The sequence below is a fragment of the Sceloporus occidentalis genome, unplaced genomic scaffold (assembly GCF_023333645.1).
Source record: "Sceloporus occidentalis isolate IW3139 unplaced genomic scaffold, rSceOcc1.0.p SCAF_133, whole genome shotgun sequence".
Lineage (NCBI taxonomy): Eukaryota > Metazoa > Chordata > Lepidosauria > Squamata > Phrynosomatidae > Sceloporus > Sceloporus occidentalis.
The window spans coordinates 352,208-368,298 of NW_028317113.1; the positions used below are offsets into that span (position 1 = coordinate 352,208).

The following is a 16,091-nucleotide window of genomic DNA, read 5'->3' on the forward strand; positions in this document are numbered from 1 at the left end:
AGCCAAGAGGTTTTAGTGGCTTAAATTGGATGTCTTCATAGTTAATCTTCCTTGGTGGGGCTGTATTAGAGTGCCCACTGGGGCCACTAAATGGAACTGTGTCCAGACACAGACAGACTGCACAGAAATGCATACCGTTAGAGACTGTTGGCAGCTGTATTATTCTACCGCCTGCTAATTGTCACATACTAGCTGGAGCATTTAAAATCTATAGATGACCCGATTTCACCTTCAGAGGAGGTAAGTATACTTGGCGCTGGACCATGGGAACACAGAGCCCTGGGTGGCAGCCGCAGAAATCAGAGTGTGCGCTGCGGGGGGCGTGGCCCTGGTTATCTCCTCCCCCTTCTCTGTGGCTCAAGTTCGTGTTCATCCCGTCTTGTTTTGCAGAGAGGAAGGCAGATTGTTGGAGGAAGTGCGCGACAGAACCTGCTCAACAATGGCATTTCTATTCACTGCCATCCGAGTCCTTCTTGGTCTCTTCTTTGGCCTGACCGGTGTAGTCAAGCTGACAGACCAGATAGCGGCTGATGTTTACCAACAAATGGTAAGCAATGTGTGGCTGCTCCTTACTGGGTCCAGTGTGTGCTGTATAGAGAGGGGATCCAAAGGCCTTATTGGGACGATGCAGTAATTAACCCCTTAATCGGTGGCTATGCAGACTGTGGCCAAGTGATATATATATATATAATACGTTCCTTTTCGCCAAGAACGAGTCCGGTTAGATTATTCTCTTTTTCCCGAATCAGGAACACCGTAATCATATTAATCGCTCTCCTGCTCTGTGTATGAACCGAACGTCTACAGCTCGGTATCAGTCTCCCTAGTTATACTTAACGGTGATCATCTTGTCAGAGGTTCTTTCAAAACGGAGATCAAAACTGGTTAAGAAGTTTTTTTTTAATCATAGCTCACAAAAAGCAAAACAGATCATATGAGGAAAGGTTATGTTTATTTATACCCAAAGTGTCTCATCTTTGGGAGCCAAGTCCCTTTTTCCTAGGAGCTGCGAGTGTATCACAGTGTTCTGCAGCCCTAAATATATGTAGAAATATATACCGGTGTATGTGTATATATATATATATATATATATATATATATATATATATATATTATTATAACAGAAAATGTGTTCACATAAATTATGTAAGTACAGCATGCCATTCTTCATTTACATTAAGTTTCAAAGTCACACAGAAAGCCCCCACCCCAGATTACGCCTTCTAACTACACCCTTTCAGCTATTTGGAGTGTTGGGAGCTATGCCAATATAGTTTGCCTTTCCTGCAAAAACCTCCATTTTTGTACTCAAGCTCCACGCAGTGCATGTCGAAAGTGTTTTGTAATTGACCTCAAAGTGCCTTAACACACCACCGCCATGAATCCTGAAATCTGCTTGTTTTATTGGGGGAGGCATGAGTTTTGATGGACTCTACACACACACAAGTGATGACATGTAAAATAAATGTCTAAAGTACAATAATTCTGAGATAAAATTACAGTTATCGGTTGCTGTACTTTATACTGTGCTTGGACATCAACAGCTGGCTTCAAGATTTTTTTGGGTCTAATGCAGTGGTTTCAGTAGAAGCTCTTTTCTGCTGGACTCTGCGGCTGTGTACTGGACAAAGGCTGTTTTAACATTTTTGCAGTGTTATTATTTAGCTGTTATTTTCTTCTTTCTTATTTAGTGCACCCACACACATTATATTTTTTTCAGCACAAGCAGGGCTTTCTTTAGATACTATTATTTTTATCTTATTTAATTTACGATAAAAAAAATTATGGTGAATTTCTTTTTTTTTTTTAAGGACTTTTTCTAACTTTTTATTTGAAAAATCTTTTACTCATCTGCAAAAGCTAATGAAAAAGCCTTCTAAATAGATTCTAATATTTGCCCTGATTTTAGAAATACCCAATGCTTTTATTGCTATTTCATTTTTTTTAAATCTGGTAATCATGGGCTCATGTCCTATTTGGGACATCTTTCAAGTCAATCAAATAAACTTACCCAATCAAACCATATATATTTTTGGAAACTGTTGTGTTCAGCAACATCTCCCGAGTGCAGTGATACCGTCCATGCATAGGTTTGGTTGTCTAGGGGCTTAAAGGGCACATTTGGGAGCTCTGTGGTTTGTTTTTTTTGTGTGTGTGTGTGGGGGGGTGGTTGACATCTAGTCAGCCTGCACCCATGTCCTGTTTGGGAAATCTTTGATGCAGGCCCATGGATATTTCAAATCCTGCCGTTTTCCATGCCTTTTTTAAAAAATTTTTTATTTTTTTTAACATTTTGTTGGAACTGGATGTTACCCCTGGTGGTGACATCACTAGAAAATTATTTTTACATGTTACTACATTTGTATATATGTTTTTTAATTACATTTTTTTAATATATTTTACTAATCACGTAGTTGCCTTGCATGGATGAATGCAGTACTTTTATTCAGCCTGCAGGGATAGCTTAAGAATTCTCTGGGCAGACCCTCTATTAGTTTTTTAGTTGGCGTCGCCATCTTTGTGGATGGCAGCAATGTCACTCGCTAATGGCGCTTGTTGCTTTTTGGCACAATCACAGGGCAATCAGGGGGCATTGCCTTTCTCAATGTATGGAGGCATTTCTGTTTTTTGGCAATAAAGACAATATGGAAAAGTACCTCGTGCACATGTTTAAATATGGTGGTGGCTCTTTAATGTTTTGGGGCTGTTTTTCTGGGATCATGGACTCCATTTAATATCTGTTGATATTTGATAAACCATTGACTGCCTTTGCCGGAAAGCTTAAAATGGACCATGGTTGGATCTTCCAGCAGGGCAATGATCCAAAACATGCATCAAAACCCACCGTACCGGAAGGACACAGAATAAGAAGAGCCAAGAGGAAGAATGAAGAGGAGGAGGTGGAGAAGGAAAAGTAACAGTGTAGGGTAGGGAGAAATTCAGAGAGAGAGAGGGAGGAAGAGTGAGTGAGTGAGAAAGCATTAGAACATGTGTAAGAGTGATAGGAGTTATACTGTACTTTTGTCAATATCTTGTTCAGTGTATAGTGGTGGGAGCTATGCTTCAGTGCCATCAGTGCCTGGCTCAGTATGTAGTGATAGGAGTTATGCTCTAAAGTATGTCATAACTCCCATCTCTTTATAGTGAGCCAGACAATACATTATATGAGTAGTTAAATTAAAAATCACATAACAAACCAATCTAGTTGACGATGGTAGAGCATAACTCCTATTACTATATACCACTGTCAGTGTCTTTTTCAGGGTGACCACATCGGCCATGTTTTCCAGGACATGTGTACGTTTTTCATATTGAAGACCAGCCCAGGTAAGGTGCTGCCATGCAGTATGTGTATAGACTCATGTAAGGGAACCAATTAGTTATACATCATTCATACTGCAGTGCAGCACTTTGTCTGGTCAGCAATATATAAAAAATGTGTGAAAAATGGCGGATTTGGTCACAGTAAAAAATTATAGCAGTTATCATGTACCACTGTCAATGTCTATCTCAGTGTATAGTGATAATAGTTATGCTGTTCCACTGTAATGTCTGGCTCAGTATATAATAATAGCTGTTATCCTGTACCACCATGAAAGACTGCGTCAGTATATAATGATAGCAGTTATGCTGTACCACCGTCAATGTCTGGCTCAGTATATAGTGATATGATTTATGCTGCACCACCGTCAATGTCTGCCTCAGAATATAATAACAGTTATGCAGTTTTAAAATGTGTTTGTGTGTGGGTCCAGTTTTGTGTGTACTAACCCCTTAAAGACTGAGGTAGTTCTTGCGGTGCTTGTGTTTAGCTGTAATTTTCTTCTCTCATTTAGTATACCCACACAAATGATATATATTTTTATTTTCAGCACAAGAAGGGCTTCCTTTATATACCATTATTTTGACCGTATCATCTAATTTGCAAAATAAATGGTCCTGAGTTTAGAAATACCCAATGTGTTTTTTTGGTTTTTTTTAAGAACAATCTTTGAAGTCATCCAATTCAATTCTAGTATATTTTTGAATACTAGACTCTTTTAAATCAGGCAGGCGTCCGCCTCCATATTGTATATGGCTGAAATCAAGTGCATCGATCCAATTGAGACCAAACAGTGGGGCCCCACCCTTCTCTAACACATATAGTGGTAACACATTTTAGTAACATTTTAATATGTTACTGTAACTGTCACGTATCCCAGTGGTTTTAGAGTCTCTAATGAATACCTTTTTGATTTACTTTTGTCAGTTTTATCAACTTACAGTTCAACTTGAGAGCATGTTTATTGATTACAATACTGCCACTCATGACATTTCTTTTCATCAATGGTCAGTGCAATGTTGATACTTGATGAACTTCTGCTTATTGTGCAGATAGAAAGATGTCTGAGTGTATCATCCCCGTCTGAATATATAGAATCACGTTGAAAATCCAGCTGATTTTGTTAGTCCACCTTTTCCTTTAAGTTTTGACAAACATTTTGAAATTACCCTGTTTACCACAATGTATCATTGCAAAAATATTGCATCATGGCCTGCTGTTCCACATCTGTAATAAGAGCTTGAAATTAAATTTGAAGGTTTGAAACTTTGCTTTTGTGTTTGGTGTTGCACATTTTTGTCTCACGAAATGTGTTGTACATTTGCTCTGTCAATAATTTCCCTTGAATAGCTCCTGCTTTAAGGTCTATAACAATTTGGTTTCTGAGAGCTATTGATAAATCCCAAAATTATAGGTACTGGCTAATTTATGTAAAGCCACTGTAAATGATTGCACATCTTCATGCCTACTATAAAATTTGCATCGCTCTGCAATTTCTAGTGGTTTTGGGTTTAAAGTAATGACTTAAAATGTATCTCTTCAAACGTTTTGGATGCTGGGTTTTCAGGATATACTGCCGTATTTGCTCGATTATAAGACGACCCTGATTATAAAACGACCCCCCAAATCTGAATATTAATTTAGGAAAAAAAGAAAAAGCCTGAATATAAGACGACCCTATAGGAAAAAAGTTTTACCAGTAAATGTTAATTCATCTAAACTATTTTTTTAATAAAAGCTATGATTGAGAAAAATATTTTGGTTTTATTTCCTTCTATTTTCCAACCAGCCCCCCAGTTATGCACATCTGCCCCAGAAATGCCTTATACCCCCTATATGCCACTTTGCCCCATGATATGCCTTTTAACCCTCTAAATGCCACTGTGCCCCATGATATGCCTTTTAACCCTATATGCCACTGTGCCCCGTGATATGCCTTTTGACCACCTATGTGCCACTCTGCCTCCAGAAATGCATTATACCCCTATATGCCACTCTGGCATTTAGAGGGTTAAAAGGCATATTGTGGGGAAGAGTGGCATATAGGGAGGTTTAAGGCATTCAGGAGGCAGAGTGGCGTATAGAGGGTTAAAAAGGCATTTCTGGAGACAGAGTGGCATTAAGGGGGTTAAAAGGCATTTCACAGAGCACTCTGCCTCCAGAAATGCCTTATGCCCCCCGTTTAACACTCCCCCGACCCCCCCCCCCCACACTTACCGGTGCTTCTGACTTCCCTGTCATGTAGCTGGTGGATGTTAGAGACCTTGCGCTTCCCCACCTTCCGTTTGAGGATGCCCCACAGATGCTAAATAGGGTTTAGGTCTGGAGACATGCTTGGCCAGTCCTTCACCTTTACCCTTAGCTTCTTTAGCAAGGTAGTAGTCATCTTGGAGGTGTGTTTGGGGTCATTATCATGTTGGAATACTGTCCTGAGGCCCAGTCTCTGAAGGGAGGGGATCATGCTCTGTTTCAGTAATGCACAGTAAATGTTGGCATTCATGGTTCCCTCAATGAACTGTAGCTCCCCAGTGCCAGCAGCACTCATGCAGGCCCAGACCATAACACTCTCACCACTATGCTTGACTGTAGGCAAGACACACCTGTCTTTGTACTCCTCACCTAGTTGCCGCCACACACACTTGACACTATCTTAACCAAATAAGTTTATCTTGGTCTCATCGGACCACAGGATATGGTTCCAGCTATCCATGTCCTTAGTCTGCTTGTCTTCAGCAAACTGTTTGCTGGCTTTCTTGTGCATCATCTTTAGAAGAGGCTTCCTTCTGGGAGGACAGCCATGCAGACCAATTTGATGCAGCATGCGGCGTATGATCTGAGCACTGACAGACTGACCCCCCCCCCCCTTCGACCTCTACAGCAATGCTGGCAGCACTCATATGTCTATTTCCCAAAGACAACCTCTGAATATGATGCTGAGCATGTGCACTCGACTTCTTTGGTCGACCATGGCAAGACCTGTTCTGAGTGGAACCTGTCCTGTGAAACCGCTGCATGGTCTTGCCCACCGTGCTGCAGCTCAGTTTCAGGGTTTTGGTAATCTTATAGCCTAGGCCATCTTTATGTAGAGTGTGAAGAACCCTGTCTGATCTTCACTGTTATTGTTATTATATTTATTTGTACCTTGTTTGAATGTGGCTGCAGCTCCAGCCTTCAAAGAGACGATCCTATAATCTGGCCGGGGCTCTTAATCAGCCAGCACAGCCCTGTCTGCCCAGACGGCACCCGCACTACAGGGGGGATAACACAGGTGGGGGAACCCATTGTATCCCTTAATCCCCTCACCGGATACATCCCCTGTATACCGATGGGATTTGTGATGGGATGTGGCTGATAGGATTGGGGGTTGGGTTTTTTGCACAGTGAATGGAGATTGTATATAAATTCTGTGTGTTTGTAATAAAGAGAGTTCTGTTTTTAACCTCAAAGCATGAAGTCCTGTCTCATGATTGAGGGAAGTGCTGGTCTGTGACTGCTTTCTTCGGACAGCCACAGCGTGTCCGCTTACTGGGAGAGGGAAGGAGCTGACGGGCGGATGTGTCCAGTCTGGGGCACAGGACGATCCGTCACATAGAGCAACAACTCTTTTTTCAGATCCTCAGAGAGTTCTGTGCCATGAAGTCCCATGTTAAACTTCCAGTGACCAGTGTGAGAGAGTGTGAGAGCAATAACACCAAAATTAACACACCTGCTCCCCGTTCCCACCTGAGACCTTGTAACACTAACGAGTCACATGACACCGGGGAGGGGAAATGGCTAATTGGGCCCAATTTGGACATTTACACTTAGGGGTGTACTCACTTTTGTTGCCAAGGTTTAGACATTAATGGCTGTGTGGTGAGTTATACCGTATTTGCTCGATTATAAGACGAGGTTTTTTTCAGAGCAAATGCTCTGAAAAATACCCCTCGTCTTCTAATCGGGGTCGTCTTCTAATCAGACCTCAAATAGAGTCTGATTAGGAGACTAAGATCCAGATCCCCCGCACCGCTGCAGGGGACCTGGATCCTCCTGTCCCACCCCCCCCCATCATACACACTTACCGGTGCTTCCTGCTGTATTGCCGGGGCAGCGGGTTGACGTCTACGCGATCCGCGTAGACAACGTCCGCTGCAGCCGGAAGGAGGTGTGGCTAGCAGCGGGGGTTGTCTGCGTCCGTCGCGCAAACCTTCCCCGACTGTCAGAGATCAGAGTTCCCCGCACCGGTGCGGGGAACTCTGATCTCTGACAGCCGGGGAAAGTATACGCGACGGACGCAGACAAACCCCCGCTGCCAACTCCACCTCCTTCCGGCTGCAGCAGAAGGCGACGTCAACCCGCTGCCCCGGCTGGAAGCACCGGTAAGAGAGGGCTGAGAGGGGAGGGGAGGGGAGAGTGTGTGTGTGTGTGTGTGTTAGTTAAATGGGGGTATAGGGTGTGTGTGTGTGTGTGTGTGTTAAATGGGGGCATAGGGCATTTCTGGAGTGGCGTTAAGGGGGCATTTAATAGAGCACTCTGCCTCCTGAAATGCCTTATACACCTATATGCCACTCTGCCCCATAATATGCATTTTAACCCCCTAAATGCCAGAGTGGCATATAGGGGTATAAGGCATTTCTGGAGGCAGAGTGCTCTATACAATGCCTTTTAACTCCCTTAATGCCACTCTGCCTCCTGAAATGCCTTATACCTCCCTATATGCCACTCTGCCCCATAATATGCATTTTAACCCCCTAAATGCCAGAATGGGATATAGGGGTATAAGGCATTTCTGGAGGCAGAGTGGCATATAGGGGTATAAGGCATTTCTGGAGGCAGAGTGGCACATAGGGGGTCAAAAGGCATACCATGGGGCACAGTGGCATATAGAGGGTTAAAAGGCATATCATGGGCCACAGTGCCATATTGGAGTGGCAAGCCTGGGGGCAGATGTGCGTAACTGGGGGACAGGTTGGAAAATACAAGAAATAAAAACAAAAAAAATATTTTTCTCAATCATAGCTTTTATTAAAAAAAATAGTTTACATGAATTAGCATTTACTGGTAAAACTTTTTTCCTTTAGGGTCGTCTTATATTCAGGCTTTTTCTTTTTTTCCTAAGTTAATATTCAGATTTTGGGGGGTCGTCTTATAATCAGGGTCGTCTTATAATCGAGCAAATACGGTATTTGAGGGGACAGCAAATTTACACTGTTATACGGGTTGTACACTCACTACTTTACATTGTAGTAGAGTGTCATTTCTTCAGTGTTGTCGCATAAAAAGATATAATAAAATATTTACAAAAATGTGAGGGGTGTACTTATACTTGTGTGAGATACTGTATATACAAAATGGATGCCACAAACTGTATTGTACATTTTTGTTTCTTTGTTTAGTAGACAATGTCTGTTATTTATATTTAAATATTTGTTCCTGGTATATATGGTTGTTCAAGATGACTCATCTTCTCCAGCCCAACATAGAAATGGTGTTTGGGATGACAAACCAACTGACTCCCTATAACTGGTTTGTCATCCCTAATACCACACACACAAACATACCCAGAGACACATGCAGCCCCTCACACTAACATACTATCACAGTCTGTGCAGTCTCTGCTGCTACTGGGCGGCACCAGGCTGTCATTTCCAAGTGTTCTCACCTGTGAACAGCCTCTCCTGTCCTGGCGCTACTATTCCTGAGTAGGGCTGAGCTAAGATTGGCAACCTGTGACCAGCCTTTTTAATCCCCAGGACTCCCAGCTATCATTGCACTTGGATGGTCTTATACTCAGTGTCTTGTACCTGTTAATACAAATCTAGTCCTGCTTCCTGTTCTTACCTGGCTTGTTTTACATTACTGTTTTCTGACTTAGGCTTTGTTCCTAATATTCTGCACCTTTCCTGTGTTCTGACCCCTTACTATGGGGATCTTGTGGCTCCTGTTGGATCATCACAAGCTAGCACCTTGGGGCTCAACCCCTGGAGAAAAGGTGGTTGGAGCTTAAGCCACTCCACCTTTGTGCCCAGAGTTCTCCGCTTTCCTGGTAATCTCCAGTCTTTGCTTTAGGGTTTTGCTTTGGCATACAATTCCCAGACACACATGTTCACATACACCAATATGCCTAGACTCACACACAACTCACTTATCATGTTGAAGCCACTACTGTGCTACACAACATTACCTGACCCCGCTAAACCCCACCTCCTCCTGCTGTCTTTCTCGGGTAGGGAAATTGCCCTCAAACCAACCATGTCTAGGGTGCTACACACCGTAAGGCTGTCCTTGCTTAAAACTGTTTGGGGGTGTTCTTGTCATAGATAAATGATATTCAGTTGGAAAAAAAAATACTAAACCTATCCTCTTATTTCCTACAGAAATCCCAATTTGTGCAGTTTTCTGATGTCTTCCCTTTGAAGGAGCTGGGCTACAAACCAGACCCGATGCTGTACATGCAGGCTGTGGGCTGGGTGGAATTGGTGGCTGGGATCTTGTTAGCTGTGGGGCCGCAGATTCTGCAGGAAATCAGCAACTTTGTACTCTGCGTTATTATGATCGGTGAGATAGGTTTTTTTGTTTGTTTGTCTTTACAATGCATTTTATTTATAGAGCTCCAACAGATTCCAAAGCAGGAGTGGAAATAACAATAATATTAAAGTTAACAATATACAGAATTGACAATAACATTATAACACTAACATAAAAAAATAGAGCTATCCTTATATGCCCTTATCCAAAATAAGTTTTATTCTAATAAGGTTCCCATGGTTCTATCCTGTTTGGTCTACAGCTTAACAGCTGTTTAACATTTACTTCTAATTATAAGTGATAAGCAAATCATTGTGGGTATAAGTGTGATGTGGGAAATTGGCTAAGTTCTCCATGAAACTTTTTTTTTCTCTGTGTGACTCCGTAAAGGGAAAGGGTCAAATCTTTCAGGTAAGTTAGCAAATCGCCTGTGCAGTGACACCCTCTCACTTTCAGAATGTTAAGTGTACCTTAATCGTAATCAGAATACTGCTATTCTAGGGATGCACCGAAATTAAAATTCTGGACCTAAACCGAAAATTCAGGATTCACTTGGCCTGAAACCAAACCGAAAATTAAACCTCCTAAAAAAATAAATAACCACACATTTATTATAAGTAAGTAACACACCAAAATGGGAAAAAAATGCAATAACAATATTAAATATATCTATATATGATTGTTAATAGCAATCATGCCCAGGCAACCAGTACATGCTAGAACCAGGGCATGATAGGAGTGTGATTTTTAATAACACTTATATGATTATTAGCAGCAATCACACTCCTATCGTGCAAAGTCAGCCAGTACATGATGGAATCAAGGTATGCCTGGGCATGATAGGAGTGTAATTGCTGTTAACAATTATATATATATATATATATATTATTATTACATTTTTGTCCAATTTTGGTTTGTTACTTAATTTTAATAAAAAGGGTTAACACACCAAAAAAATCAATAACAATATTATATAATAGACATTATATATATATATATATATATATATATATATATATCAGGGCTTGACAAATTTGTTGTGAATCTAGGCGCCAGCTAAAAAAGTAAGGAGCCAGGATTTTTTTTTTTTAAACTAACAGTTGGTCAGGAGTGATCTAATCATCAGCCCACTTACTTTCAGGTCAGTGCTGTTTTAAAAAAAAATAAAAATTATTATTATTTTTTTTTTTTACTCTTTCAATGCTGATGTTCCATTGGAGCATAGCATTGCCTGATATTTAGTCCCCACAAGCTTGTGGGGACAAATGTTAACCCCTGCAATGCCACGAATGTGTCATACACAATTGTGGCATTGAAGGGGTTAACGCTGCACTGTCGCTCCCAGGGAGCGATCAGGCAGCAAGGGGGTGTTGGGGCTGGTGTCCACACTCATGTGGAGACCGAAGAACCCTCTCCCCTGTCCCTGAAGCTGCCTCTGGAAGCTGGGACGCAATTGCTGGTCTATAGACCAGCCATTGCAGGGGGGAGTCTCTTTGATGACTGCTGTAGGCTTCCATGCCTACAGGCGTCATCAAAGGGCTTGTGGGGGCTCGTTTTTGCTGTTGCTGGTCTGCCACCAGCAGCAGAGCCCCGTACAAAACGGGAATTAACCCCTAAATGCCGCGATCGCAGCGCAATTTTCTGTGAATGTAACAGGCTGACAAACACCTAGGCGCCAGGACAAAATTCTCTGTCGCCATGGCGACCTGGCGCCTGGGATTTGTCGAGCCCTGATATATATATAAAACAGCAATCCCACTCCTATCATGCCCAGGCAGCCAGCACATGCTATAACCTGGGCATCATAGGAGTGTCATGACACCCCCCAACACACTCGTATACTCATTCATTTACAGATACTCATTCATTCCCTTAATTACACATACTTTCTCATACATCCTCCCCCTTACCTGAACTGCAGATCTCTCACTTGCAGACTACTGCAGGGGCTCTGCTGCTTCCTCTCGAACAACTTCTCTGGCCACGCCCCCCAGGGGAAGAAGGAACAGAGCAGAGTCATGTGATGGGCATTCATGTGACTCCACTGGGTTCCTGCTTTTCCTGGTCGAGATGCTGCTCGCACACACGATTATTTTCTGCCTTTTTTTATTTCAGCATTTTGCCGCTAATGCCCTAATGCTAATGCCACTGATATATCGTGCATCCCTAATTCAAGTTACTTGTAGTTAAAGGGCAACTTTTTTATTACTAGTGTCAAAACAGGACAGTCATGGTGATTACATGGCGAAGCCAATATGAAAAAACATTAGCTTTGCTCATTAATCTAAAGTGGCAAGAAAAAGTAAGCAAACCCTTTGGTTTAGTTTTCTTTGTTAATTGTTCATAAAATGCGATCTGATATACATGTAAGTCACACATATAGACGTACACTAGGTGCTTAAGCCAATGACACACAAACAGAGTGTGATCTTTCATGTCTTCATTGAAAACACCCATTAGAAAAATGAACCCTTGGATTTAATAACTGGTCTAACATCCTTTAGCAGCAATAACCTCAAACAACGCATAACCCCTTCCTTGCCATTGATCACTTGCACAGTAGCACTTTTTTTCTGTCTGTGCATTTTTTTTTTTATTATTTTTTTTTGTGGTTTACCTTTTTGTTTAAAAATTTTATTCCATCAAATAATTGCTTTATATAATTATCTAAATAAATGACATAAAATTATTTAATTTCAGGTGTGCATTTATTTTTAAGTGACGTCATAAAATTTTGACATCTTGCCATCATACGCCCATGTCCTTTTTGGCATATCTTTGAAGCTGGCCAATTCAGATTACCCCCATGAAACCATATATTTTTGAAAACTTAGGCACCCCAGGGTATATCAAATGCTGGTATATTAACTCTTTCCACGAATGAATTCTACCACCAGCAAATTTGCGATAGTCAATCTTTCCTAGATTGTAAGCTCCTGTGGGAACAGGGCCCCTCATTCCTCTTGTATCTGTACGTCAATTGTTGTATTGTACCTGTCATTATCTGTAACCTTTTCACCTTGTACAGCACTGCAGAATCTGTCGGCGCTTTAGAAATAAAGAATAATAATAATAATTTGTGTTTTTTAATCACACATTGTACTTTTAGTTATGAATTTACAGCTCTTGGTATATGTTACTACCAAACACCCCCATATGTATTCAGCAACATTTTCTGAATGATTCCACCCATGCATATATAGCTTTGTCAGGTTATTTGGGGGGATAAAACGCCACATTTATGACACGTGCATTTCAGTTTTTCAACTTGGAATTTTGACATATGATCATCCTGCCTTAATGTCCTAACTGAGACATCTTTTGAAGCCGGACAGTTTAAAAAAAACATATTTTTGAAAACTAGACATCCCGAGGTATTTCAAATGAGCCTTTGTTTGAGGTAGTATATTTTTTAACTGCAGAGAAAGGAACTTTATTGGAACAGAATAAAATAACATCCACTTTCTTCAATGCTAAGCTACATTGCAGGAGCAACTAATGCTAATAAAATCGAGCATCTCCCTTCTTTCTCCCACGGCACATCTAAAATTGGTAGTATTAAATACCGTATTGGCTCGAATATAGGCCGCACTTTTTTCCCCCACTTTAAGTCTTTAAAGTGGGGGTGCGGCCTATATTCGGGATCTAGCGCCCGTCGCCCGGGACATGCAGTCCCGGGCGCCGGGCAGGCAGCGGGGTTAGGATACAGATCCCCCGCAGCGGTGCAGGGGACCTGCATCCTACTCTCTGATACGCTCAGACAGCCTCCCCTGCCAGCACTTTCCACGGGGGGGGTGCCGGCACGGGAGGTTGTCTAAGCGTATCGTGCGGACGGTCACCAGCTGCGGAGGTTGTTTACGCGTTTTACCTCTGCCCCCAAGACTTACAAGAGCAGACTCCCGGGTGTCTTGCGGGGCCGACGGGGGACATCTATGCAATACGCGTATACAACTTCCAGTGCCGGCACATCCGCTGAAAATGCAACACATAGGCAGTATACTATTGCTACATGTCCAGTCTTCCCTATGGTGTTGCTATTCTGTGTTAGACTACTGTTTATCATAATTCCTGCCAATTTTGGTAGACTGTCCAGATTTTCGTCCATTGAAATCAATCACCAATATAACAACTTCTATTGATCACTGACTTGTGGCTATTTACATACATGGCCATGATGTTTGCTGTGTTGTCCATGCATACCATCTGTACAGCATGTATATAAGGGACTTGTCTTTGAATGTTAGCATCTCTGAACCAATTAGCTCTCCAATGCCACCTGCTTTATTCACAATGAAAGATTCATGTTTATATTTCTCTAGTTTGATATTGCCTTTAGGCTGTTAAATATCATAAAATGCATAATTCTATACTACGCAGCCTTCCCTCAGACATCGTGTTATTGAGCATTCAGGCAGCTTATTCTGATAAAAATAAATTCATAAGGCTGAGTAAAAACCTAAACTAGATTTTAGTTGACTTGGTGTTACTGGGACTTTACAGGTGTTATTTGACCTATTTTCTGCAGCAGGGGGCGCCGTTAATCTGCAGATTTACAATATTCTGCGGAGCATCCCTTCTTTAAGCATGTTATGTCTATGCCAGCCATCCAGCTGCTGATAAATGTGCCTGATTGGTGATGTTCTTGACTGGCCCCAATTAACCTTGTCAGTTACCACTGGAAACTGTAGTGAGTGCCATATGAGAAATTGAAAGGATTACACAGTGTATCCCTGTAAATGTTTTAATCCCTGTGTTCATAGCCCCAATGCTCGAATACTAGGTTTAACTAAGCATGATCACCTTTTTCTCATTTATTGCATGGTTACAGTAATATCTTTTTTGCTTCATACCTTATTGCACAATGTAGGGACAGTCCAGTTTTTTGATGACCATGCACCAATAGTTTGCATGTTTTCTCTTGTTTCCTCAGAACTTTGTTTAATGTGAACTTACAAAATTACAGTTTTTGGCAAGTAACCGCACTCACCTCTATAGTGTTTCTTCTAGCTATTGCGTATGTCCAACAACATTTGTAGCACATGTTTTGAGCCCCTTCAAATTCCTTCATATTTGGTACAGTGTTCAGTACGAGATTGTGGTTTACTGTGATCATGCTTATGGTTTATCCACACTGATATTGCATGCTGCTTCCTTCAAGCCTGGTATAGCGGCCACTTCATCATGTAGCAGTACCTGTTCCTTTGTATACCCCTTTCTTGCTTTACGTGCTCACCATTCTCCTATTTTGTCACTCAATTCAGGTGCCATCTACACCCTCCTGGTATTAAAGGAACCAATTGCCATGTGTGCTCCAGCCACAGTCTGTCTGGGTCTCCTGCTGCTTCTTAATATCAGGGGTCAAGGGAGAAGAGCAAAATCAAAGTTTGAGTAAGAAGAATAAGATCCTCCTCAAACAGGACCAACCATTTTCCACTGTGTGAAATGTTTTTCTATAATGTGTGTATGTTGAGGTGCCTTTTTTTCAATGGACTGTTCCTGTAAGATACAAACAAAAAAAAAACAATAATGGTTGTAGGCTAATTGCCTTTACTTTATATGACACTGTGCTCTTCTAATACATTTCCTTTCTGGTGACTGTCTCGTTGTCACTTCAAAACTCATAACTGATGTGTTAGGAGAATAGCCCTCACCATTTTTTGCACAGAGAGAAAATAAATCAATATTTGTCTTACACTTGTTTCGCAGTTCATTGAACGTGTCATTTGGATGACTACAGAGATCATCGCTTGTTTCTGATGGTATGATGTATTTTTTTTTATTCTGACTTGGAGATCTTTGACAAGGGCAATTTTCGGACAGGACACCACAAACTGTGTATTTCTTATCAACCTGCTTTATACAATGCGAAGCTCAACTGACTTAAGGCTATATAAGAAAAGTAATTTGGGCAAAAGCTTATACATTTGGAACAAACCCCCCCAAAAAACTAAAACACCAATTCCTCTGGATAAAAATGTCACACATGGCACCACTTCTATTAATGTATTTTATTGCTTACTTTCTTTTAAACAATTTGGACATTATGTATGCACTGACCATATCAACCTTGGTTTATATTGAAGACTACAAATGTCATTGCAAGGTTTTGTTTAATATGTCCCACCTCTTGGACATCCTAGGATCATATATCAAGTAATATGCTGCTCTTGTGCTGATTATTCAGCATTTTAACCCCTTAAGGACAATAGGCGGTCTCTAAACCCATTGACAATGATGCATTTTGGGTTAAATACTTGGGGTT

At 41.4% G+C, this 16,091-nt stretch overlaps 1 protein-coding gene across 1 annotated transcript; it reads left to right on the forward strand.

Annotated features, from left to right (window-relative positions):
- Nucleotides 1-439: 439 nt before the first annotated feature.
- On the forward strand, nucleotides 440-15,221 carry LOC149281382 (transmembrane protein 35B-like). Its single transcript, XM_089499360.1, has 3 exons — nucleotides 440-547; nucleotides 9,679-9,859; nucleotides 15,091-15,221. Exons 1-3 carry the CDS (start codon nucleotides 440-442, stop codon nucleotides 15,219-15,221), a joined length of 420 nt encoding a protein of 139 aa, XP_089355486.1.
- Nucleotides 15,222-16,091: the final 870 nt, after the last annotated feature.